Source organism: Phacochoerus africanus, chromosome 10 (assembly GCF_016906955.1).
Source record: "Phacochoerus africanus isolate WHEZ1 chromosome 10, ROS_Pafr_v1, whole genome shotgun sequence".
NCBI lineage: Eukaryota > Metazoa > Chordata > Mammalia > Artiodactyla > Suidae > Phacochoerus > Phacochoerus africanus.
Genome location: NC_062553.1, coordinates 96,705,390 through 96,731,153, shown reverse-complemented (window position 1 = coordinate 96,731,153; position 25,764 = coordinate 96,705,390). Strand labels below are relative to the sequence as shown.

General features: G+C 37.8%; 1 protein-coding gene across 5 annotated transcripts in view; it reads left to right on the top strand.

The window, feature by feature from the left end:
* Positions 1-25,280, top strand: part of LARP1B (La ribonucleoprotein 1B) — a 102,644-nt gene extending 77,364 nt beyond the window's left edge. Inside the window, exons 13-19 of one of the 5 annotated variants that reach the window (XM_047798858.1) lie at positions 3,953-4,164; positions 4,610-4,716; positions 16,751-16,911; positions 17,515-17,659; positions 21,308-21,417; positions 22,132-22,259; positions 24,028-25,280. In XM_047798858.1, the coding sequence (XP_047654814.1) occupies positions 3,953-4,164; positions 4,610-4,716; positions 16,751-16,911; positions 17,515-17,659; positions 21,308-21,417; positions 22,132-22,259; positions 24,028-24,273 (1,109 nt within the window). In that variant the 3' untranslated portion in view covers positions 24,274-25,280. Of the gene's footprint in view, positions 1-3,952; positions 4,165-4,609; positions 4,717-16,750; positions 16,912-17,514; positions 17,660-21,307; positions 21,418-22,131; positions 22,260-24,027 lie in introns of those variants that run through there. The other 4 variants (XM_047798861.1, XM_047798860.1, XM_047798859.1 and 1 more) reach the window with 4 other exon arrangements.
* The last annotated feature ends 484 nt before the right edge of the window (positions 25,281-25,764 follow it).

Sequence of the window (25,764 nt, the reverse complement as noted above, 5' to 3'; positions counted from 1 at the left end):
TTCCAATTCTCTTGCCGTTCCTACCACATCTACATTTCTTTCCTCTACTAACATCTTGAACCCCTCAAAGTCATCCATGAAGGTTGGAATCAATTCTTCCAGACTCGTATTACTGTGGTATTATAACCTCTTCCCATGAATCATGAAAGCTCTTAATGGCATCTAGATTAGTGAATCTTTCCAGAAGGTTTTCAACTGACTTTACCGAGATCCATCAGAGGAATCCCTGTCAATGGCAGTTGTAGTCTCATGAAATGTATTTCTTAAGTAAGCCTTGAAAGTCAAAATTACTCCTTGATGGGCTGCAGAATGTGTTAGTGGGCATGAAAATTTTAACATTGTAATAGATCTCCATCAGAGCTCTTGGGTGACCAGGTTCATTGTCAGTGAGCAACAATAATTTGAAAGGAGACTTTTTTTTCCTGAGAAATAGATTTCAACAGTGGGCTTTAACTTCCTATAAACCTGTTGTAAACAGATGTGCTGTCATCCAGCCTTTGTTACTCCATTCATAGACCACAGGTAAAGTAGGTTTAGCATCATTCTTAAGGCCCCTAGGATTTTCCAAATGGTAAATGAGAACTGGCTTCAACTTAAAGTCACCAGCTGTATGCGTCCCTAACAAGAGGGTCAGCCTGTCCTTTGAAGCTCTGACGCCAGACATTGACTCTCTCTAGCTGTGAAAGTTCTAGATGGCGTCTTCTTCCAATAGAAGAATGTTTCATCTACATTGAAAATCTGCTGTTTGGTGATGCCACCTGCATTATCTTAGCTAGATCACCTGGATATCTTGCTGCTTCACTTTGTATGTTTATGTTAAGGAGATATGGCTTTTTTCTTTAACCTCATGAACCAACCTCTGCTAATTTCAGGCTTTTCTTCTGCAACTTCCTCACCTCTCTTAGCCATTATAAAATTCAGGAGAGTTAGGGCCTTGTTTAGGATTAGGCTTTGGTTTAAGAGAATGTTGTGGTTGGTTTGATCTTCTAAACGACTATTACAACTTTCTCCATATCAGCAACAAGACTGTTTCACTTTCTTATTTTTCCTGTGTTCATTGGAGTAGCACTTTTAATTTCCTTCCTTTGCATTCACATGTTGGCTAACTATTGAGTGTAAGAGGCCTAGTCTTTAGCCTATCGCTGTTTTAACAAGCCTTTCTGACTAAGCTTAATCATTTCCACCTTTTAATTTAAAAGTGAGGGACATGTGACTCTTCCTTTCACTTGAACACTTAGAGGCCTTTAAAGAGTTATTAATTGGCCTAATTTCAGTATTTTTGTGTCTTAGCGATTAGGGAGCCCCAGGGAGAGGGATAGAGATTAGAGAACAGTTGGTTGGTGGAGCAATCAGAACATACACGTTTATCAATTATTTGCTGTCTTATATGGTTTGGTTCATGGTGTCCCACAACAAGTACAATAGCAGCAAAGATCACTGATCACAGATCACTGTAACAAATAATAATGGAGAAGTTTGAAATATTGTGATAATTACCAAAAGGTAACACAGACATGAAATGAGCAAATACTGTGGAAAATGGTGCCAGTAGATTTGCTTGCTATGGAGTTGCCAGTAATCTTCAATTTGTTAAATAAAAAAAAGAAACCACAATGTATCTCAAATTACAGTAAAATAAAGCCCAATAACACAAGATGTCTTAGTATTTCTCTTTTCATTCCTGATATTTGTAATTTGTGCTTTTTTGGGGGGGCGGGGCACCTGTAGCATATGAAGTTTCTAGGCTGGGGTTGAGGAGCTGCAGCTGCTGGGCTGCATCTATAACCTACACCACAGCTCAAGGCAATGCCAGATCCTTAACCCACTGAGTGAGGCCAGGGATTGAACCCACATCCTTATGGTTCCTAGTCAGGTTTGTTAACCACCGAGCCATGAAGGGAACTCCCCTTATTTTATTTTAGTCTTTTGTGTGTGCGTGTGTGTGTGTGTGTGTGTGTGTTTTTCTTTTTAGGGCCTCACCCATAACATATGGAGGTTCCCAGGCTAGGGGTCTAATTGGAGCTGTAGCTGCCGGCCTATGCCAGAGCCACAGCACCGCCAGATCTGAGCCGAGTCTGCAACCTAGCCCACAGCTCACGGCAAGGCTGGATCCTTAACCAGCTGAGCAAGGCCAAGGATCGAACCCATATCCTCAGAGATGCTAATTGGGTTTGTTAACCACTGAGCTATGATGGGAACTCCCCCCTTTTTTTAATTATAGTTTTATTAAAGTAAAGGGACTTTTAGATAGATGAAAAGGCATGTGAAAGGATATGAAGCAAGGAAACAGGAGCAACAAGTAGGTTGATAATTGCGGCACAGAGACTGAAGTGAAGAATGGCAATGGATGAGCCCAAATCAGGAAAGTATTATAGGCCATGATAAAGAGCCTATAATATCCTAGAAGCAACAGGGAAACACTGAAAAGTTTTTAAGAAGAATAAGAAATGACCTAATTTGCTTGTCAGAATAATCATTCTGGTAACAGTAAAGAAAATCATTAAGAGAGAAAATGTCAAGACAGGGAGACTAGGTAATAGAGTGGCTAAGTTCACTTTTGAGTTTACAAACTTGTGTCTAGAATAGTGCTTGGCATATTTTAGGCACTCAAAAATATTTATCAGATGAACAAAACGTTATCATATGAATCAAAAGAAGTTCATTCTGAAGGAAAATCATGTAGAAATAGAGCCTACATTTTGACACTACTTCTTGATTTATCTGCTTGCTTACTTAGTATCTTACTGTAAGATTTTCACAGACTAATTAATAAAGCAATGCAATAGAAAAATTGTCAAAAGGATATGAATGGCAAGCTCACAAAGGGAAATCTTAGTAGTGACTATATTGTGAAAACATGCTCAACTTCACTAGTAACCAAAAAAATGCAAGTACCATTTAAATGCCATGAAATGGAAAAATATTTAGCAGTCTAAACCCAGCCTTCACCAGGATCTTAAATTGCTGGGACATTTACATGCTGGTGGTGGAATTATAAATTGGTGAAACCACTGTGTAAAGCAGCTTGGCAATCTGTTTTGTTTTGCTTTGCTTTGCGTTTTAGGACTGCACCCACAGCACATGGAGCTTTCCAGGCTAGGGGTCGAATCGGAGTACAGCTGCCAGCCTACGCTACAGCCACAGCAATGACAGATCTGAGCTGCGTCTATGACCTACACCACAGCTCATGGCAACGCCAGATCCTTAACCCACTGAGTGAGGCCAGGGATTGAACCCACAATCTCATGGATTCTAGTCAGATTCGTTTCTGCTGCGCCACAATGGGAGCTCCGGTATCCGTATTTAGTAAGTCAGAAGATTCTCGTGCCATTTGACTCAGTATTTCCATTTCAGATTTAAACTCTAGAGAAATGCTCACAACTATAAAAGAGACATGTTCAACAGTGTTCTTTGCAGCATTACTGATTATACCAGATTATACAAATATCTTCAGGAAAATGAATAAATTGTGATATTTGTGTAACAGGAGAATATTCTGCAGTGAAAATGAATAAACCAAAGCTATACAAATAGAACCTGAATAATCATCACAAGCAAAATATTGACTGAAAAAGCTTGCAAAATGATATCTTGTGATGCCACTTATATAAAGTTAATTATGCAAAATAATATTATTACATATACACAGTGATAGATAAAAATGCCAAATTTAAGAACCTGGTTATCTCTGAGGAGAAAAAGCAAAATGGGATTAGAAAGGTTATGCAGTGGGCTTTATCTTATTTTTCTTAAAAAAAAAAGAAACAAAGTGAAATTAAAATTTAGCAAAGCTAGATGATGTATAAACTAATGTTTTTAAAAATTCTTATATATTTGAAATATTTGTAATGAAAAAATCCTCTGAAAGTAGGGGATTTCAGAATTATCCTTGTTCTCAAAGTAAAATATTTTTCTATCACCTAAATACTTTTAACAGCTTTTTATTTTGCAGATTTGACTGATGATTTAGCTCAGAAACTGTTTGATGTTTCAGAAATATCTTCAGCAACAATGGCCCATTCATTACCCACAGCAGTTCCAGAAGCTCCTAGAATTTATCCTGCAAGGACACCCAAAACACCTCGAACACCTAGATTACAAGATCCAAGCAAAACACCAAGATTTTATCCTGTGGTTAAAGAACCAAAACCCATTGATATAAAGGTACACAAGATACCAGGAATATAAATAGCCAGCATTTTATGTACTTTAACATTATGAAATGAGACTTTTTGTTTCTATCACAGTAAAAAATGTATATATTAGACCGTAAGAATTCATTTAAAAATTTTTACCACAGTGGTGTTTTCTCGGGTTAAGGAATAACTTCTTTACAATGGGTAGTGTAATTAAAGACATCAGAAGGTGTTATGAAGAATCATTTTAAGTTGTATTTCCTTTAATCCTTGTGTCAAAGCCTAGCAAAGGGTTTGGTAAGTTTTTTAAACTTGTATGTGAGATGTTTGAGTTTTGTGACTTCATATGATTTCATAATGTGTCATCCACAGTATGAAAATGTTTGAGTTGATTTACATCCAGAGGGTTTTAATTTACTTGTGAGGTTCACACTACTGAAAGTAATTGCAATGTTTGACTTCTTTTTCCTTAGAGTCCAAGAAAGAGAAAAACAAGACATAGTACAAATCCCCCTCTAGAGTGCCATGTTGGTTGGGTAATGGATTCCAGAGATCACGGGCCAAGAACATCTTCTGTCAGGTACCATATTTGTCAAACATTGTTTTGTTCTTGATTTTAAGTGATTTGAAAACAATTACTAATTAGATATTTGTGAATATTTTTAAATTAATATGTTAGCAATTTATAGACCAGTGAAAATAGTAAAAAGAAGCCAAAGAAAGGGAAATAAGTCGGAAAGTTTTACAGTAAGTACATTAAGGGATAATTTAGTAGGACATATTTCTTTTCCTTTTAGTTTCCACAAATGTGCACTCTTGTACTAAATATATTTAGGTTTATTAAAATTATTACCTTTATGCCACACATGGAGGTTCCCAGGCTAGGGGTTGAATTAGAGCTGCAGCTGCTGCCTATGCCACAACCATATCAACACCAGATCCGAGCCACATCTGCAACCTACACTGCAGCTTGCAGCAACACCAGATCCTTAATCCCTGAGCAGTGCCAGGGATTGAATCCATATCTTCATGGATGCTAGTTAGGTTCTTAAACTGCTGAGCTATAATGGGAGCTATGGTAACTGCTTTTTCCAAGAGCCCTTTTGGAATTTGCCAAGTTAGAATTACAGGATCTGCTTCCCCTCCTTAAGGTTTATCACAAAGTTCATTTGCCTCACTTTGATGTCATGTGATCTCCACAGACACAAGACAACACTCAGAAGGGATCTTAGGCCATGATCATCAATAAAGTAAATTCTGTTGTTTTAAAAAAAATTATTACCTTTGGAAAGAGTCCAAATTTTTCATGGCATAATATTTTTCTTGTGTTAATATGCTAAACAATCTACTCAAACTCTATAAACAATATGGAAATAAAACACATCAATATTTTGGAATTTTTCCTTTGGGGGAAATAATTTAGATCAACTGGTTATTAGCAGTAAGTGGTTTTTCTTTTAGCTTTAATTTTTTTTTGTCTTTTTTTTTTTTTTTTTGCCTTTTCTAGGGCTGCTCCCATGGCACATGGAGGTTCCCAGGCTAGAGGTCTAATCAGAGCTGTAGCCGCCAGCCTATGCCAGAGCCACAGCAACGCGGGATCTGAGCTGCGTATGCAACCTACACCACAGCTCACAGTAACGCCGGATCCTTAACCCACTGAGCAAGGGCAGGGATGGAACCTGCAACCTCATGGTTCCTAGTTGGATTTGTTAACCACTGCACCACAACGGGAACTCCTAATTTTTTAAAAAGACTATTATTTACCTCAAAGGAGGTGAAAGAGCAAACATTTTACAATGCCAGTTAAGTGCAACATCAGATGATTAGGTTTTGTTCAATAGAGTGGATGCGCAGGTGGTTTAGTAATTGCTTTGTGTTTCCTAAAAATGTATCTTTTGTTTATATGGATATTTTCAGAATATTTAGATTGGCTTTGTAATTCAAAGAGGAGCTTTAGGAAAAAGTGTTTTTGACTGGTTACTCTAAGGGAAGGATTAGTCAATTTCATTCAGTTTCATTCAAAAGCTAGAGAGTTTATTATGATCTGAAAATCTCCCAAGTATGTCTTTCTAGGGATAGTCATTGGGTGCTTTTGCATTTTGTTCTCATTAGATATATTGTCTCTTAAAAGATAAAATGTGTATATGTTCTTCTTGCATTCCTATGGTACACTAATTAGTTATTTTGTGTTCTAAGTTATTTTGAGTTTTGTTTGTTTGTTTTGTTTTTTTTTGTTTTTCTAGGGCTGTACCTTAGGCATATGGAGGTTCCCAGGCTAGGGGTCTAACCGGAGCTGTAGCCGCCAACCTACACCATAGCCACAGCAACGCAGGATCCAAGCCTCGTCTGCGACCTGTATCACAGCTCATGGCAATGCTGGATCCTTAATCCACTGAACAAGGTCAGGGATCAAACCCTCAACCTCATGGTTCCTAGTCAGATTTGTTGACCACTGAGCCACAATGGGAACTCCTCATTTTTTTATATTTAGAGATCATTAGATAGATGATGGTGGAAAATGTTGCACTGATTATATAGCAGGGAACAAGAAAGATACAGTCCCTTCCATTCTGTAGTTTAATTCAGGGATGACAGACAAGTATGTAATTATAATAATGAGGGGTGAATTTTTTTTAATCAACTTATCTTTTAGATAAGTTTTGGGTACACAGCTAAATTGAGTGGAAGATATGGAGAATTCCTTTATACTCTCTGCATCCCATGCCTCCCACACTACAATCTCCCCTACTATGAACATTCATACCTTTAGACATTAATGTAATTATTGATTGGATTTAAATCTGCCGTCTTATATTCTATTTGTCTCATCTGTTCTTTGCTCTTTTTTCCTACTTTCTTTTGGATCAGCTTAGTTTTTACAATGATTCTATTTTATCTCTACTGTTGGCTTTGTTATATCTCTTGTGTTTACTTATCTTCTAGAGTTGATAATATACATTTTAAAGTACAGTCTGCTTTAAATAATATACAATTATAGGTATGGTATAAGAGCCTTACTACAGTAAAGTTCCATTTCCCCCATTCTTTGTGACATATTTTGTTATTATTTTTCTTTAGACAATTACCTTTTAAAGCAATTAATAAGAAAAAATATATATATATTTTTTTGGTCTTTTTGCCTTTTCTAGGGCACATGGAGGTTCCCAGGCTTGGGGTCGAATCAGCTGTTGCCGCTGGCCTACACCAGAGCCACAGCACTGCGGGATCCTCGACCCACTGAGCAAGGGCAGGGATCGAACCCACAACCTCATGGTTCCTAGTCGGATTTGTTAACCACTGCACCACAATGGGAACTCCAAGAAAAAAGAAATTTTAAAAATATTCTCATTTTTACCATTTGCAGTGTTATTCATTTCTTTTTTTAAAATTTAATGAATTTTTTTCCATTATAGCTGGTTTACAGTGTTCTGTCAATTTTCTACTGTACAGCAAGGTGACCCAGTCAAATATACACATATGCATTCCTTTTTCTCACATTATTATGTTCCATCGTAAGTGACTATAATTCCCAGTGCTATACAGCAGGATCTCATTGCTTATCCATTCCAAAGACAATAGTTTGCATCTATTAACCCCAAATTCCCAGTCCATCTCACTCCCCACCCTCTTGGCAACCACAAGTCTGTTCTCCATGTCCATGAGTTTCTTTTCTGTGAAAAAGTTCATTTGCTTCATTTATTAGGTTCCAGATGTAAGTGATATTATATGGTATTTGTCTTTATCTGACTGACTTCACTTATTATGAGAGTCTCTAGTTCCATCCATGTTGCTGCAAATAGCATAATTTTGTTCTTTTTTATGGCTGAGTAGTATTCCATTGGGTATATATACCACATTTGCTTAGTCCATTGATCTGACAATGGACATTTAGGTTGTTTCCATGTCTTGGCTATTGCAAATAGCATTGCAATGAACATATGAGTACATGGGTCTTTTTCAAAGAATTTTTTTCCAGAGATAAGCATAAGAATGGGATTTCTGGGTCATATGGTAATTCTATATATAGTTTTCTAAGGTACCTCCGTAGTGTTTTTCACAGTGGTTGTACCAATTTCATTCCCACCAATAGTGCAGGAGGGTTCCTTTTTTTCCACACCCTCTCCAGCATTGCTGTTTGTGGACTTATTAATGATGGCCATTCTGACTGGTGTGAGGTGGTATCTCATGGTAGTTTTGATTTGCATTTCTCTAATAATCAGTGGTGTTGAGCATTGTTTCATATGCTTGTTGGCCATCTGTACATCTTCTTTGGAGAAATGTCTATTGAGGTCTCTTGCCCATTTTTCAATTAGATTGTTGACTTTTTTGCTGTTGAGTTGTATAAGTTATATATTTTAGAGATTAAGCCCTTGTCAGTTGCATCATTTGAAACTATTTTCTCCCATTCTGTAAAGTTGTCTTTTTGTTTTATTTTTTTTTTTCATGGTTTCCTTTGCTGTGCAAAAGCTTGTCAGTTTGATTAGGTCCCATTGCTTTATTTTTGCGTTTACTTCTGTTGCCTTGGGAGACTGACCTGAGAAAACATTTGTAAGGTTGTTGTCAGAGAATGTTTTGCCTATGTTCTCTTCTAGGAGTTTGATGGTGTCTTGTCTTACGTCTAAGTCTTAAAGCCATTCTGAGTTTATTTTTGTGCATGGTGTGAGGGTGTGTTCCAGTTTCATTGATTTACATGCAGCTATCCAGTTTTCCTAGCACCACTTGCTGAAAAGACTGTATTTTTCCCATTTTATATTCTTGCCTCCTTTGCCAAAGATTACTGGACCGTAGGTGTCTGGGTTTATTTCTGGGTTGTCTATTCTGTTCCATTGGTCTGTATGTCTGTTTTGGTACCAGTACCATACTGACTTGATGACTGTGGCTTTGTAATATTGCCTGAAGTCTGGGAGAGTTATGCCTCCTTCTTGGTTTTTGTTCCTCAGAATTTCTTTGGCAATTCTGGGTCTTTTGTGATTCCATATAAATTTTTGGATTGTTTGTTCTAGTTTTGTGGGTAAATGGCATGGGTAATTTGATAGGGATTGCATTGAAGGTGCAGATTGCTTTGGGTAGTATGGCCATTTTTACAATACTAATTTTTCCAACCCATGAGCATGGAATATCTTTCCATTTCTTTGAATCCTCTTTAATTTCCTTGACTAATGTTTTGTAGTTCTCAGCATATAAGTTCTTTATTTCCTTGGTCAGGTGTGTTCCGAGGTATTTGATTTTGTGAGGTGCAATTTTAAAAGGTATCGTATTTTTGTATTCCTTTTCTAATATTTCATTGCTGGTATACAGAAATGCAACTGACTTCTGAATGTTAATCTTATATCCTGCTACTTTGCTGAATTTGTTGATCATTTCTAGTAGTTTTTGGGTTGAGTCCTTAGGGTTTTCTATTATAGTATCATGGCATCTGCATACAGTGACAATTTTACCTCTTCTCAGTATTCTTCATTTCTTAAACATTTCTTGTGCAGGTCTCTTGGCAATGAATTCTGTTGGCTTTTGTGTATCAGGTTTCTTTTTTTTTTCATTTTGAAAGATACTCTTATTGAGACTTCTGTGATGGATCCAGGTATGGATACAGATTCATTGCTTCTTCCGTAGGTAATGAATTTTAAACATCAAAAGTGATATGAGGAGTTCCCATCATGGCGTAGTGGAAACAAATCCAAATAGGAACCATGAGGTTTTGGGTTCAATCCTTGGCCTTGTTCAGTGGGTTAAGGATCTGGCATTGCCTTGAGCTGTGGTGTAGGTTGCATACGTGGCTTGGGTCTGGCGTTGCTATGGCTCTGGCATAGCCTGGCAGCTGTAGCTCTGATTAGACCACTAGCCTGGGAACCTCCATATGCTGAGGGCACAGCCCTAAAAGGACAAAAGACAATTAAAAAAGAAAAAGTGATATGATTTAGTTAAGTAGTTTCTAAAATTTTTGGTCTTAGACCTTTATTTTAAAAATTACTTAGGACCTCAAAGAGGAACCTATATATATATAATTTATATATAAATTATATAACCTATGGAAGTTATATAATTTAAAAATTAAAAAATTAGGAGTTCCTTGTGGCACAGTAGGTAAGGATCCAGTGTTTTCACTGCAGCAGCCCAGATTGCTGCTATGGTGTAGGTTGGACCCCTGGCCCAGGAACTTCTACATGTGTGGCAAAAAAATAAAATGAATTGAATTAAGTTAAGAAGTAAAACTGAAAACAAAATTTATTTATTTAAAATAACAATAGGGGAGTTCCTTTGTGGTGCAGGGGAAACGAATCTGACTAGGAACCATGAGGTTGAGGGTCCTATCCCTGACCTCGCTCAGCTGGGTTAAGGATCCAGTGTTGCCATGAGCTGTGGTGTAGGTTGTAGATGCGACTTGGATCTGGCTTTTCGGTGGCTGTGGTATGGGCCGGAAGCTGTAGCTCCAATTAGACCCCTAGGCTGGGAACCTCCATGTGCTGCAGGTAAGGCTCTAAAAAGAACAAAAAGAGTAACTATAACAATAGGAGTTCCCATTGTAGTGCAGCGGAAACAAATCCAACTAGTATCCATAAGGATGCAGGTTTGATCCCTGGCCTCACTCAGTGGGTCAGAGATTTGGCATTGCTGTGAGCTGTGGTATAGGTTGCAGACGTGGCTCAGATCCCATGTTGCTGGCTGTGGTGTAGGCCGGCAGCTATAGTTCTGATTGGACCCCTAGCCTGGGAACTTCCATTCACTATGGCCCTAGAAACTGAAAAAATAAAATAAAATAAAACCATTATATTTTAACAAATATTTTTAGGAAATGTAATTATGTTTCTTAAAACAAAAATAATTCCTGAATGGAGTGGCATTGTTTTAAAGTCTTGCGTATTTGTTTAATGTTTCATTTTCTACAAGGTAACTGGATTGTCATATGCTTCTCTATTCATCTCCCCTTTTTTTGTTTGTTTGCTTGGTGATTGGTTGGTTGGTTTTTTTGCTTTTTAAGGCCTCACTTGTAGCATATGGAGGTTCCCAGGCTAGGGGTTGAATTGAAACTGCAGCCACGGCCTATGCCACAGTCACAGCAAGGCCAAATCTGAGCTGCATCTGTGGCCTACACCACAGCTCATGGCAATGCTGGATCCCTGGCCCACTGAGTGAGGCCAGGTATCAAACCCGCATCCTCATGGATGCTAGTCAGGTTTGTTTCTGCTGAGCCATGACATGAATGCCACAGATCTGGCATTGCTGTAGCTGTGGTGTAAGTTTTAATCCCTGGTCTGGGAACTTCCATATGCCAGAGGTGCAACCAAAAAAGAAAAAAAAATTGTTTTAAATAAATAAAAAGGATAAATCACACATCCAGTAACTAATATTATACCTTAAAAAAGAAGAGAGCAAACTAAATATTTATAAAACATTGAACAATTTGAAAAAAAATTAAGAAAGCAATTCCATTTTCATTAGCATCTAAAATAATTACATACTTAGCCATAAATCTAACCAAGGAAGTGAAACACATATGCTGAAAACTATAAAACATTGCTAAAAAGAACTGTAGTAGACCTAAATAAATGGAAAGACACTCCATGTTCATAGATAGGGAGATATAACATTGTTAAGACATTATTATGACCCAAAGAGAATTAAAAACTCAACACAATCCCGGAGTTCCCATCGTGGCTCAGTGGTTAACAAATCCTACTAGGAACCATGAGGTTGCGGGTTCGATCCCTGGCCTTGCTGAGTGGGTTAAGGATTCGGCATTGCTGTGAGCTGTGGTGTAGGTTGCAGATGCGGCTTGGATCCCACATTGCTGTGGCTCTAGTGTAGGCCAGCGGCTACAGCTCTGATTAGACCCCTAGCCTGGGAACCTCCATATGCCATAGGAGCGGCCCAAGACATGCCAAAAAGACAAAAAAAAGAAAAAAGAAAAAAAAAAATTCAATACAATCCCTACAAAAATTCCAATAGCCTTTTTCACAAAAACGGAAAAGCTTATCTTCAAATTCATATGGAATTGCATGGAGCCCTGGAAAAACCAAAACAGGAGTTCCCATCATGGCTCAGTGGAAGTGAATCAGACTAGCATGCATGAGGACGCAGGTTTGATCCCTGGCCTTACTTAGTGGGTTAAGGGTCTGGCATTGCCATGAGCTGTGGTGTAGGTCGCAGACACAGCTTGGATCCCATGCTGCTGTGGCTGTGGTGTAGGCCAGTGGCTACAGCTCCAATTCAACCCCTAGTCTGAGAACCTCCTTATGCCTCAGATTCAGCCCTAAAAAGAGAAAAAAAAAAAAAAAAAAAAGCCAAAACAATCTTTAAAAAGAAGGATGAAATTGGAGGACTAACACTTCCTGACTTTTAAAGTTTACTACAAACCTACAGTAATTAAAACAGTATGGTCCTGGCTTAAGGACAGCCAAAAAGACCAATGGGTTAGAATAGAGAGTCTAGAAATACACCCTGTCATAAATGATCAGTTTATTTTCTACAAGAGTGCTGAGACTATTCAGTGAAAGAAAGGATAATCTTTTTAACGAATGGTGCTAGAAAAACTGGACATCCAGTGTGCAAAAGGATGGGACCCATACTTCATACCATATACAAAAAAATTCACTCAAAATGGATCAAAGACCTAAGCTTAAGAGATAAAACTATAAAACTCTTAGAAAAAAACAGAGGAACATCTTTATGACCCTAGATTTGACAATGGTATCTTGCATGTGACATCGAAAGCACAGGCAATAAAAAAAAGGATAAATTTTACTTTGTCATAATTATGAACTTTTGTGTATCAAAGAATACTATCAGATTGAAAAGACAACTTACTGAATAGGAGAAAATATTTGCAAATTGAACATCTGATAAGGGTTCAGATGTTCAGAATGTATAAAAATCTCCTACAACTCAAAAATGACCAAAAAACCCAATTCAGAAATGTGTAAAAGGGAGTTTCTGTCATGGCACAGTGGAAACAAATCTGACTGGGAACCATGAGGTTGAGTGTTCTATCCTTGGCCTCGCTCAGTGGGTTAGGGATCTGGCGCTGCTGTGAGCTGTGGTATAGGTTGCAGATGCAGCTCGAATCTGGTGTTTCTGTGGCTGTGGTGTAGGCCAGCAGTTTAGTTTTTATTAGACCCCTAGCCTGGGAACCTCTATATGCTGTGGGTGTGGGCTGTAAAAAAAAAAAAAAATGGGAAAAGGATGCGAATAGACCTTTCTCCAGAGAAGATACATGAATGGCCCATAAGCCTATAAAAAGGTGTTTAGTGTCATTAATCATTAGAGAAATGCAAATAAAAACCCACAATGATATATTCTTTGTACCCATTAGGATGGTGTTCTGGACCGAACTGTCTCGCCAAAATTATACGTTGAGATCCTAATCCCTATCCCCATGTGTCTGTATTTGAGAGAGGGCCTTTAAGGAGATAATTAAAGTTAAATGAGGCCATAAGGATTGGGTCACTAATCGGACTAGTGACCTTTTAAGAAGAGGAAGAGACACCAGAGATCTCTTTCTTTCTGCACATACACAGAGGAAAGGCCACATGAGGACACACTGAGAAGGTGGTTCTCTGTAAGCCAGGAAGAGAGGCCTCCCCAGAAACCAACACTGCTGGCACTATGATCTTGGACTTCTAGCCTCCAGAACTGTGAGAACACAAATTTGTATTATTTAAGCCCACCAGTCTGTGGTATCTTGTTATAGCAGCTGATCTGACTAATACAGATGTATATTAAAAAAAAAAAAAAGTGTGCGGATATTGAAAAATTAGAACCCTGTGCATTGCTCTTGGAAATATAAAATGCCACAGCCAACAAACAGTTTGGCATTTTCTCAAAATGTTAAAACATAATTACCATGTGACCCAACTATCCCACTCCTAGGTACATATCCAAAAGAATTGAAAAGAGGGAGTTTAACAGATATTTATATGCTTATATTTATAGCAGCATTATTCATAATAGCCAGAAAGTGGAAACAATCCAAGAGTCCTTTAACAGATGATTAGATAACCACAATAGGTATATATATACAATGATATATTATTAAACCATATAAAGGAATGAAATACTGATTAATGCTTCAGCATGGATGGACCTTGTGAATATGCTTAGGGTGATATAAAGCAGACTCAGAAGCATGGATATAGTATGATCTCACTTATATGAGGTACCTAGAAAATCAAATTCAAAGACAAAATAGAATACAGGTTATTGGGGGCTGCAGGGAGAGGGAAAGGATTAATCATGAATGGATAGAGTTTTTGTTGGGGATGATAAAATAAGTTTTTGTTAGAGATTTAAGAATAGTTAAAATTATAAATATCAGGAGTTCCTTTTGTGGCTTAGTGGATTAAAGGATCTGGTGTAGCATAGGCCAGCAGCTGCAGCTCCAATTTGACCTCTAGTCTGGGAACTTCCATATGCCGCCATCTGTAGCCATAAAAAGAAAAAGAATTATAAGTATCATATATATTTTACTACACACGCAAACTCCCCCCCCCCAAAAAAAACAGCCCACCACTGATTTCATTAGATAAGTCTTGGGGTCGGGGGGGTGCTTGTGCATGCAGAAGTTTCTGGGCCAGGGTTTGAAACTGCACCACAGCAGTGACCTGAGCTATAGCAGTGACAATGCTGGATCCTTAACCACTAAGCCACCAAGTAATTCCTAGATAAGTCTTTAATTATGAGTGGGAACTATTAGGCTCATGGTGACAAATACAAAGTTTCCAAAATTCTAATTTTTGGATGAAAGCCTAAATTTTTCCTTAGTGTTACAGATTCATTTTGTTCATTTTCAAGGAAATGACACAAAACAAAGTCTGAATAACCATAATTTAAAATGATATCACATGATAAGATCAGCTAGTTTAGCTCACACTTTTATCACACAAGGGCTTTGACCTAAGACAGCCATACTAGTTCATATTGCTATATACGCCATAGGCTGGGTAGCTTAAACACCAAATATTTATTTCTCACAGATCTAAGATCAGGGTGCCAGCAGATCCCATGTCTGGTGACGGCCTGTTTCCCAGTTTGTAGACAACCATCTTGTCGTATCCTTACATGGCAGAGAGCAGAGAGAAAAGGAAGTTCTCTAATGTCTCCTCTTAAAAGGGCACTTATCCCACTCATCAGAGCTCTACTGTTATGATTTATTTACCTACTAATGCCATCATGTTGGGGGTTAGAAATTCAACAAACATTTTGTCCATAGCAACAGCCATCATAATTTGATACACTCCAAAATTGTCTTTTCCCCCTGAGTGTTATAGAAAACACATATTATAAAATTCACCATCTTAACCATTTTTAAGAGTACAGTTCACTTATGTTAAGTATATTCACATTGTTGTGAAACATCTCATCTCTAGAATGTTCTCATTTTGTAAAACTAAAGCTTCTGGCCCATTTGGTCACACACAGTAAGACATGTACTCAAGTGTTGAGATTCGTAAAGTCAATTTTTTTTTCTTTATCAAGGACATCTTAAGTTGAAACTGGCATTGAAAAAAAGAAAGTTTGGAGTTCCCATTGTGGTTCATCAGAAACAAACCCAACTAGCATCCATGAGGACACGGTTTCGATCCCTGGCCTCACGTGGTGGGTTAAGGATCTGGTGTTGCCCTGAGCTGTGGTGTAGGTCACAGATGTGGTTTGGCTCTGGAGTTGTTGTGGCTGTGGCTAGGCCAGTGGCTGCAGCTCCAATTCGACCCCTACCCTGGGAACTTCCATATGCCACAAGTATGGCCCTAAAAATGCAAAAAAAAAAGTTCAGTGAGTTCCCACTGTGACATAATGGGATTGGGGGCATCTCTGCAGTGCCAGGACACAGGTTCTCTCCCCACAGGTGCCTCTATTTATGATTTATTTATTTTGCTTTTTAGGGTTGCACCTGCAGCATATGGAAGTTCCCAGGCTAGGGGTCAAATCGGAGCTGCAGCTGTGCCACAGCCACAGCAACATGAGATCCAAGCCACATCTGTTACCTACACTACAGTTCATGGCAACGCCAGATCCTTAACCCGCTGAGCGAGGCCAGGGATCCAACCCGAATACTAGTCAAGTTCTTTAACACTGTGCCACAACAGAAACTCTTACTTTTTACTTTAGCTTGAGAATTTAAGACCTCAACTTTGGTATTTACCCATGTGTTGAACATGAATAGCAGCTCATCTGTAGATCTGTATGTCATCAGTTGAGGAGAATTTTAGGGACTAATGCCTTTTCCATTGCTGAAACTCTCAGTAACAAATAAATAGTGTACACTGGTTCAAACATTTGTTTTTTTGTTTTGTTTTTTGATTTGTTTTGTTTTGTTTTGTTTTTTAGTGCCGAACATGTGGCATATGGAATTTCCCAGACCAGGGGTCAAATCAGAGCTATGGCCTCTGGCCTTCGCCCCATATCCACAGCAGTGTGGGTATCTGAGCCATATCTGTGACCTACACCACAGCTCATAGCAGTGCTGAATCCTTAGGATCCTTAAACCACTGGGCGAAGCCAGGGATTGAATCCATGTCTTCGCAGATACTAGGTAGGCTTGTTATTGCTGAGTCACAACAGGAACTCCTCAAACATTTGGTTTTGACATATCAGTTTGAATAATTATTTTCCCCCTCAAACAGCAGTTCAAATGCTTCACCTTCGGAAGGTGCACCACTAGTGGGAAGTTATGGATGTACTCCTCATTCATTTCCAAAGTTCCAGCACCCTTCTCATGAGCTTTTGAAGGAAAACGGCTTTACCCAACAAGTGTACCACAAGTATCGGAGAAGATGCCTTAGTGGTAAGATGCTTTCCTTTATATAGCTATATTTAAAAATAAAGCGTAATTCTAAAGAATTCAAATTGTGACATTTAATATCAGGTTAAAATATTCTTTTATTTTGTTATAATTACCTTAAGTAAATGTGTTTATATATATTCTTTTTGTCTTTTTTAGGGCTGCACCCATGGTATATGGAGGTTCCCAGGCTAGGGGTTGAATCAGAGCTGTAGCCCCCAGCCTACACCAAAGCCACAGCAACATAGGATCTGAGCCATGTCTGCAATCTACACCACAGCTCATGACAATGCTCAATCCTTAACCCACTGAACGAGGCTAGGGATAGACCTGCATCCTAGTCAAGTTAGTTAACCGCTGAGCCACAATGGGAACTCCGTGTTTAAATATATTCTTTGTTATTCATGAATGTGTAGCTTAGACATATTAGGAAATAAAGTTTAGTATATTCTTATTACTATTGACAAATGCTTAAATTTGAGCAATGAGTTAGAGAATGGATTATTCATTCTTTGTTAAGAAGAAGCCCCAATATATTTTGAGCATTAGTAAGTTTCAGCTATTTTTTATGTTTTGTAAAATGTCTGCTGTTTTGACTTTTTCCAGAGAGAAAACGTTTGGGAATTGGCCAGTCCCAAGAAATGAATACCCTCTTTCGTTTCTGGTCCTTTTTCCTCAGAGATCATTTCAATAAAAAAATGTATGAGGAATTTAGACAACTTGCTTGGGAAGATGCAAAAGAAAATTACAGGTCAAATATTTTCTCATATTTATACACTTGAAGGGAGTTTTTAAAAATACTAAAAACTAGTACTGAAGTAGCCTGATTTTGAACTGTGAAAATACCATATCGTAACTAGGAGAAGGGCTGTGTTAGTTTTCTACTACTACGTAGCAAATTACCCCAAGACTCAGACGCTTAAAACAATAAACATATATTTGGGTTTTTTGTTTGTTTGTCTTTTTAGGGCCGCACCTGCAGCATATGGAGGTTCCCAGGCTAGGGGGTCAAATCAGAGCTGTAGCCCCTGGCCTACGCCACAGCCACAGCTATGCCAGATCCCAGCTGCATCTGCAACCTACACCACAGCTCACAGCAATGCTGGATCCTTACTCCGCTGAGCGAGGCCAGGGAGCAAACCCGCGTCCTCATGGATGCTAGTCAGATTCATTTCTGCTGAGCCGCAATGGGAACTCCACATTTATTTGTTCACAGTCAAGAGTGAACTTGGTGGTTCTGGCTCAGGTCTCTCATAGGATTGTAGTCAAGGTATTGAATGGGACTGAAAACTTGACTGACTAGAGGATCTTCTACAGGCTCATTCACAAGGATGTTGGATGTACCGACATACATAGGCCTCCCCCTAGAGCATTTCACAGCATGACTTGACCCAGAGCCATCAATCTAAGAAAGGGGGAGAACTTCCATGATGAAAATTTCACTGTCTTATATAACTTATACATGAAAGTGACATCACTTCTGCCGTATTAAATGCTCACACAGGATCAGACTGGGTATAATGTAGGAGGAAACTATACAAGTTTGTGGATACCAAGAGGTGGGCTTGTTCAAAATCATCTTAGGGACTGGTACAAAGGCCAATTTAAGTTTGAAAGAAAGATTTTTTCTCTCTCTTGCCCCACCATTACAGATTTCCCTTGGATGTGCATATACATCCCCAAATTGATACATGCTTAGAGCCAAAGCAGTTAAGATTCCTTGAGCCAAGAAAAAGTAAGGCCTCTCATGATATATCCTGACTCACCTGTTCAATCTCATTTTTTCTTACTACAGTTGACTCTTGAACAATATAGGTTTGAACTACATAAGTCCACTTATATGCAGTTTTTTTCAGTAACAAATAATACAGTACTGTGTAATCCATGGTTGATCAAATCTGTGGATGAGAAACTGTGGGTGTGGATGAACCTTGTATATAGTGTACTGACTTTTAAGTTACACTTGGATTTTTGGCTGGGGGAGTGTTGGCATTCCTAACTACTGCGCTGTTCACAGGTCACCTGTAGTCCTCTAAGCAGCATTGGTCCTGAACTATGTGTTCTCCAATGAACTGCGTTCTCGAGACTCCAGACATCTGTGTATATTCTTACCTGTGCTTATTCTTTTCTTTTTCCTCCCTCTGCTTTGCTAACTCTTCTTTTTGTCCATTTTGCTTTCTTGAGAAATGTTCAGGAGAAATTTGTGCCTGTAGGGCTGAGCTGAGAACACACCAAGAGGGTGAGAAGGAACCTGAAGTGGACTCATGCAAGCTATTCATTCCTGGGAAAAGGGAGGAAGGACGATGAGATGGAAGAAGGAAAATGATAATTTTCCACTCAATATTTCTATAAATTTACCCTTATTCAGGTCCTAAAAATGGATTCGTGGAGTTCTCTTGTGGTACAGTGGGTTAAGGACCTGGCATTGTCACGGCAGACACTTGGGTCACTGCTGTGGAGCAGGTTTGATCTCTGGCCTGGGAACTTCCACATTCCACAGGCCTGGCTAAATAAATAATAAAAATGGACTCCTCTTGTAAATCTCAAAAAAGAATCTGTTGTTAATCAGATATTGTGATCTTCAGGAGGAATACAAGAGACTGCAAATTTTTCTGAAAAAAAAATTTACCTTTATACTGACATGTGTGAAAATAAAGCCCATTTAAAATCCTAATCTTGATCAGGAATGATATGGAATGTGTACTTCTCTTTCCCTCTCTTCTGTCCATTATTAACATCTCTAATCAACCCCAGCATTGTTTAACACTGTTCTTGAATTCAGATTTGTAGTTTTTCTTACCACAGCTTTACCAGTTATTGCCGGCTTACCAGAGTTGGCACAAAAGGCAAAATTTGCCATTTCTGATCTAGATGTTCTCTCTCAAACTGTGATTTACTACCCATTAGTGGGTTGTGAAATCAATTTAGTCGTTCTGAGTTACTTTTTTTTTTTTTGTCTTTTTAGGGCCACACCTGCAGCATATGGAGGTTCCCAGGCTAGGGGGTCTAATCAGAGCTGTAGCCGCCAGCCTACACCACAGCCACAGCAACGCCAGATCCCAGCTGCATCTGCAACCTACACCAAAGCTCATGGCAATGCCAGATCCTTAACCCACTGAGCGAGGCCAGGGATCGAACCCTCAACCTCATGGTTCCTAGTCATATTTATTTCCATTGAGCCACAATGCGAACTCCCAGATGATTCTTATATGTAGTCAAGTTTAAGAACCACTGGTATCAATATGATCTCATAAGAGGAATGTCAAGACAGATTTGTCATTCTGCACTGGTGTTCCTTTAGTCCTCAGTCCCCTTAGTCTTCAGTCATATAAGTTTAAGGAATAGCATCATTTATACAGGTAAGGGCTCAGATTAGTGTGTAGTTGGTAGCCTGGCATTTTTCTTGGCGCTTTTCCAAGAAACCTACTTATTCTGGACAGACCATCACTCTCCATCTTGTAAATAAACTGGTTACAGAAGACACATGCATGTGCGCGCGCACCCCCGCCCCCCACACACACACCCTTCTTCCTAAGAGTAACAGCCAGGCAGAGAAATGAAGAAATTGTAGCCTCTATACTCCACTAAAGCACCCAGAATGACGTAAGGATTCTAAAGGAGGAATTTTTTAATTGTGACGTTTTAGTTGAGTGAGCTAGATTAGATGGTCCCTTTACTGCTGTCCATTGAACTTGCCCATGTCCATGTCATATGTTCTACTCATTACCTAATTGAAGTTGAGCCCAGGTTTCCTGATGCACTGTCCAAAACTTGTCTTGGACTCTCTAATTATAAGAAGAAACAAATTTGTTTTCTGATCTATCTAGTGATTACAATTCTTTGGCAAAATACCTTTTATTAAATATACTTTACAAAAGCAGAAAGTCTCTCTTAGGAGTCATTTAATTATGTTTTTCCTCTTATAGTTGAATTGGTCAACCACACCCAGGATTTATGGTCCAAGAATATGATCTTCATCTCTCTAGAGATTATATTCATGAGTATTTAGTACTGTATACCAACACACCATTACAAACCTTGGTTTGGGAAAAATCTAAAACATTGCCAATTTGTCACTAAATATTTTGATCAGTTCTTCAGAAATACCAGGGAGACATCCTCCTCTATTGGTCCAAAGAAGTCATACTCTAGTTGGCTAAGGGCTGCCTCTTACTCTGCAGATTCCCAGTATACCTCCATGAGATGCTGTGGCTAAGTCAACAAAAACAAAGCCAGCTATGGATTTCTAATTACCACTTCGGCTAAAAATCTGCCTACCAAAAATTACATTTAAAACATTTTTGTTTGGGGTTATTTGTTGCTTGTATCAATGATGTTAAATATGTTTAGACTGTCATAGCAAAATTTTATTATAAACTTTTAATTTTTTTTCCCACAGGTATGGATTAGAATGTCTGTTTAGGTTTTATAGTTATGGATTGGAAAAAAAATTCAGACCAGAAATTTTTAAGGATTTCCAAGAAGAAACCAAAAAAGACTTCAAATCTGGTAAAACAAAACAATAACCTTATTCTATTTGGATATTGTAAATATGAGTTTATCAATAAATAGGGAGTTTGTGACTTTTTTTTTAAGGGCATACTATTTAAGACTTTCAGGCCACTATTAGGGTTTGTGATGATGGATGAAGCACTGTATAGCAAGAAGGCCTTTCCTGTAAGTGTTGGAAAATAACCACTCCCACATATTTCCTTTATGGATTTGTATTTTGTCATTATTTCTTTGACAAACATAACTACTCACTGATGTTCCATTACATGAAAATTCTATGTAACATGAGCAAGTATGCTTGGAAAGATGGAATAGCACAGTAGGTAACAGCTGCAGGCTCTGGGCTAGATCCCTAAATCTGAATCCCATTTCTACTACTTAGTAGCTCTGTTGCTATGTGCAAGTTATTTAACCTTGTTAGCCTCAGTTTACTCATCAGTAATGTTCACAACAGCACCTACATTACAGGGTTGTGTATAGTTCAAATTTGTTTAATACCTAATAAACCATTTAAATAATACCTGTTATCTGGACAAATGCTCAATAAATATTAGGGGCCATTACTCATTACAATGTCTTATTCTCAAGATCTAGATAAAGTGTGTATTAGAAGACATGGTTTAATGCTGGTAGGATCATGTTCAGTATGAATCATCTTTAAGAGATTCTGTATAATTTAACGTATATATATATATCCTTGTTTGTTATTAGGTCAGCTGTATGGATTAGAAAAGTTTTGGGCTTATCTAAAATATTCTCAATCTAAGACACAGTCTGTTGACCCAGAACTCCAGGAATATCTCTGTAGCTTTAAACAATTGGAAGACTTCCGTGTTGATGTAAGTTTTAAATCCTTTCCCCTGTATTTTTTTTATTACTCTTATATTTGAGTTATCAGTGACTTTAATTCTATAATTTTTATTTTTTTAACTTTTATTTTGAAAATTTAACTTTCCAGTTTTGAAATCAACTTTGAAACAGATGTTAAAATGGTAGTGTTCCCATATACTTTGTTTACCCAAAGTCCCTAAATGTTAACATCTTATATAACCACAGTGCAATTGTTAGTTCACTTTAATTTTAATATGCACCTATAGCTACACTTTTAATGGATTTAATAACTTTTACCTGAATTTGTTTCTCACTAGCAGTTTGTAAATTTTTCACTTTTTATGTACTTTTCTCCTATAGTTTTTATAACATGTGCTGATATATGGATGTAAGTCTCCCCGCATAGTAAAATTAGGGTTAGACTGTTATGTGCATATGTAGAGACAGGAAATAGGCTTTAAACAATTTGATTTCAAGAGGAAAAGGAAAACAATAAAAAAAAAGGGGGGGGATGAACATAAGGAGATAAAGGAAAAGAAGAAAGAAGAAAAAAGAGAAATACGGAAAGAAGAATCAAAAAGAGAAGAAAAGATGGGAGTTCCCTGGTGGCTCAGTGGGTTAAGGGTCCAGCATTGTCACTGTTGTGGCTCTGGTTACTGCTGTGGTGCAGGTTTGATCCCTGGCGCAGGAACTTCTGCATGCATAGAGCAGAAAAGAGAGAGGTGACAGGAAAGTAGGTTCTCCTCTGCTTAGTATTATAATTCATTTGTCTTGTAGCTTTGTGTAAATGAGTTTGATAGCCCAGGGATGTAGTTAATAGAATTGCCTGTGTCTCTGAAATTAAAGAGCTATGGTTCTAGAGTGGTCCTGCCAGATCTGTTACAGAGATGTCTTTGCTCTATAATAGCAACTTTTGCCCTATCTGAACAGCAGCTAAGAATTCAGGAAGTTTCTGTGTGGCTCAGTGGATTAAGATCTGGCATTGTCACTGGTGCAGCTCTGGTTACAGCTGTGGCCTGGGTTTGATCCCTGACCCAGGACTTCCACATGCCACTGTTGTGGCCAAAATGAAAGAATTAAGGCTTCTGCTTTTAGATACAAAGGAAGTTTGGAAAAGGGTGGGATTAGAGTTGTAAATGCTTTGGAGATGACAGAAGTTGAATAAAGAAGGAAAACAGGAATTCCCATTATGGCTCAGTGGTAATGAACCTGACTAGTTTCTGTGAGGACCTAGTTCAATCCCTGGCCTCGCTCAGTGGGTTAAGGATCCAGCATTGCCGTGAGCTGTGGTGTAGGTTACAGATGCAGCTCGGATCCTGCATTGCTATGGCTGTGGCATAGGCCGGCAGCTGAAGCTCATATTTGACCCCTAGCCTGGGAACATCCATATGCCGAGAGTGCGGCCCTACAACAACAACAACAAAAAAAAAAAAAAAAAAAGAAAAGAAAAAGAAAAATAGAAAGAAGAAGAAAAATAGCCTACCTGAAACATTTTCCTAGAGGCAAGGAACCAGCTTTATGCTGTGTCCTACTATGTAATTCAAGCCCTAAAACACAGGAGTAGCTTAAAAAACATGTGTTGAGTAAAAGAATGAGCTGATATCATTATGGAAGAAATTTAAGTTTAATACCTTAAATTTCTGTTAAGTTTTTGTTATGCTAATAAAATCTACTGAAGCATCACTGTGGTTTCTCTCTGTTAGAAAAGTTTGGGCTTAGATTTTGAAGAGAGGGAAAAATAGTAAAATCATCACTATTGTCTTTCATAATTTACAGCCCCCTATTGGTGAGGAATTTGGAAGAAAAAGACATTCATCTACTTCTGGTGAGGAGAGTAATCGTCGTAGACTTCCATCTAATTCCTCTGCAAAGCCACCAAATGCCGCTAAGACTACACCTGCCAGTCAGCTCCAGGTCCCAATAAACTCCCCCAGGAGGAATGCTTCACAAGAGTCCAGCGACAATTCACACTGGAACAGTGCTGCCTCAGTCTCAACAAATGGTGAACTGCTTGAGAAATAGACTCTTACAAAAATTGTTTGCCCTTGAAATCAACATTTACATCAGTATTTATTTGGGAAAATCTCCTGATGTTTAATTGTGATAATCAGAAAAAAGAAAAAGGAAGAAAAATGGTAGCATTTTTTTCTAGCAAGATAAATTCTAAAAACGTTTTCCCTGATTTCATGAACAAGCATAGTTTTGGTAATCTTTTATAGAGATCCTCTAGTAATGTATTTTGGTCTCAGTATTTCTTTTTCAAAGCCATTGTATATAAGAACAGCATTCCTTAAATATAAACAAAAACAACATAAGGAATGCCTAACATTTCAGCTCATACTTCTTAAAGAAGATATAGTATGTTGTATTCATCTCTTCTATAGAGCTTTCTTAAAAAATCCATTTACCCCACTATCAATTCATATTTGAACTTAACAAAAACAAAGAGATTACGTATATACTTTTTAGATTCAGAAAAAGAATATGAAATGATACATTTACTTTTCTTTTAGATGTATAGTTTAAAGAAAACTTTTTTTTTTTTTTTTTTACAGAAGTAGAAATATATTGCAGTTATATTGAATTTTGGATGTTAGGTTTGCTTCCCTGCCCACTCCCCACAAGTCTTACCTCATGATTTGCATAAGTATTGCTGTATTGGTGTGGAGTGTTCTGAATTGGCATCAGCTGGTTACATATTAGGAGAGATTCACTTTTTGTGAGCATATAAACCTGCACAGATAATTGAAAACTGAGTTGGGATCGGTTGGAATACTGTCCTAAATTAATTAAATCTTGCACTATTTTTAATGCATCTGCTGTTTATACATCTTCAGGTGTATTATCTCACAAGTAGATTATCTTCAATTTAAAAGGAGTACATAGTTTTTCCTTTTTGTGTCTCTTAGTTTTGTTTAATGCTTGTAAGGTTTTCAAGAAACAAACTAACTTCTAATTTTTAGTGCTGTTGCAACTGATGTGAATGATAGTTTCAGTTTTTGTGGGGCTTAAAATAAAGCACTTATTCTAAATTATTTGAATTGATTTTTAGTTATTTTTGTTTAGAATATAGTTAAAAAGCTGTAATTTTCAAATTCTGCTAGTAGAAGACCCTTGTATTTTGTAAATGAAGTTTCTGTTTTAAACATACGCATTTTTATTTAGTTATATATTTTCTTGTCTTGGCAGAAGCGTCTAATTTAATACACTAAATTAATTTATTATTTTCTTTTTGATGTCTTGTTCTTATGGAATGACAGCACTGAAATACATATCTCCTTTGGATAAATGGATTATTCTTTAGTAAATAAGAGATTTTCATTAGGTTATTTCCCATGAATAAATGCTAGTCTGCAGCTTTATGGTATTTAATATTTGGGAGATCATTCTGATAATTTAAGAAAGAGTCAAATTTGAATATTCAGAATATCTACGTAGATCTTGGAAAGAGAATTCAAACCAACTAATAGATTTAGAATAGTAATTTGTTTTTCTTTTTACAGCCACACCCGC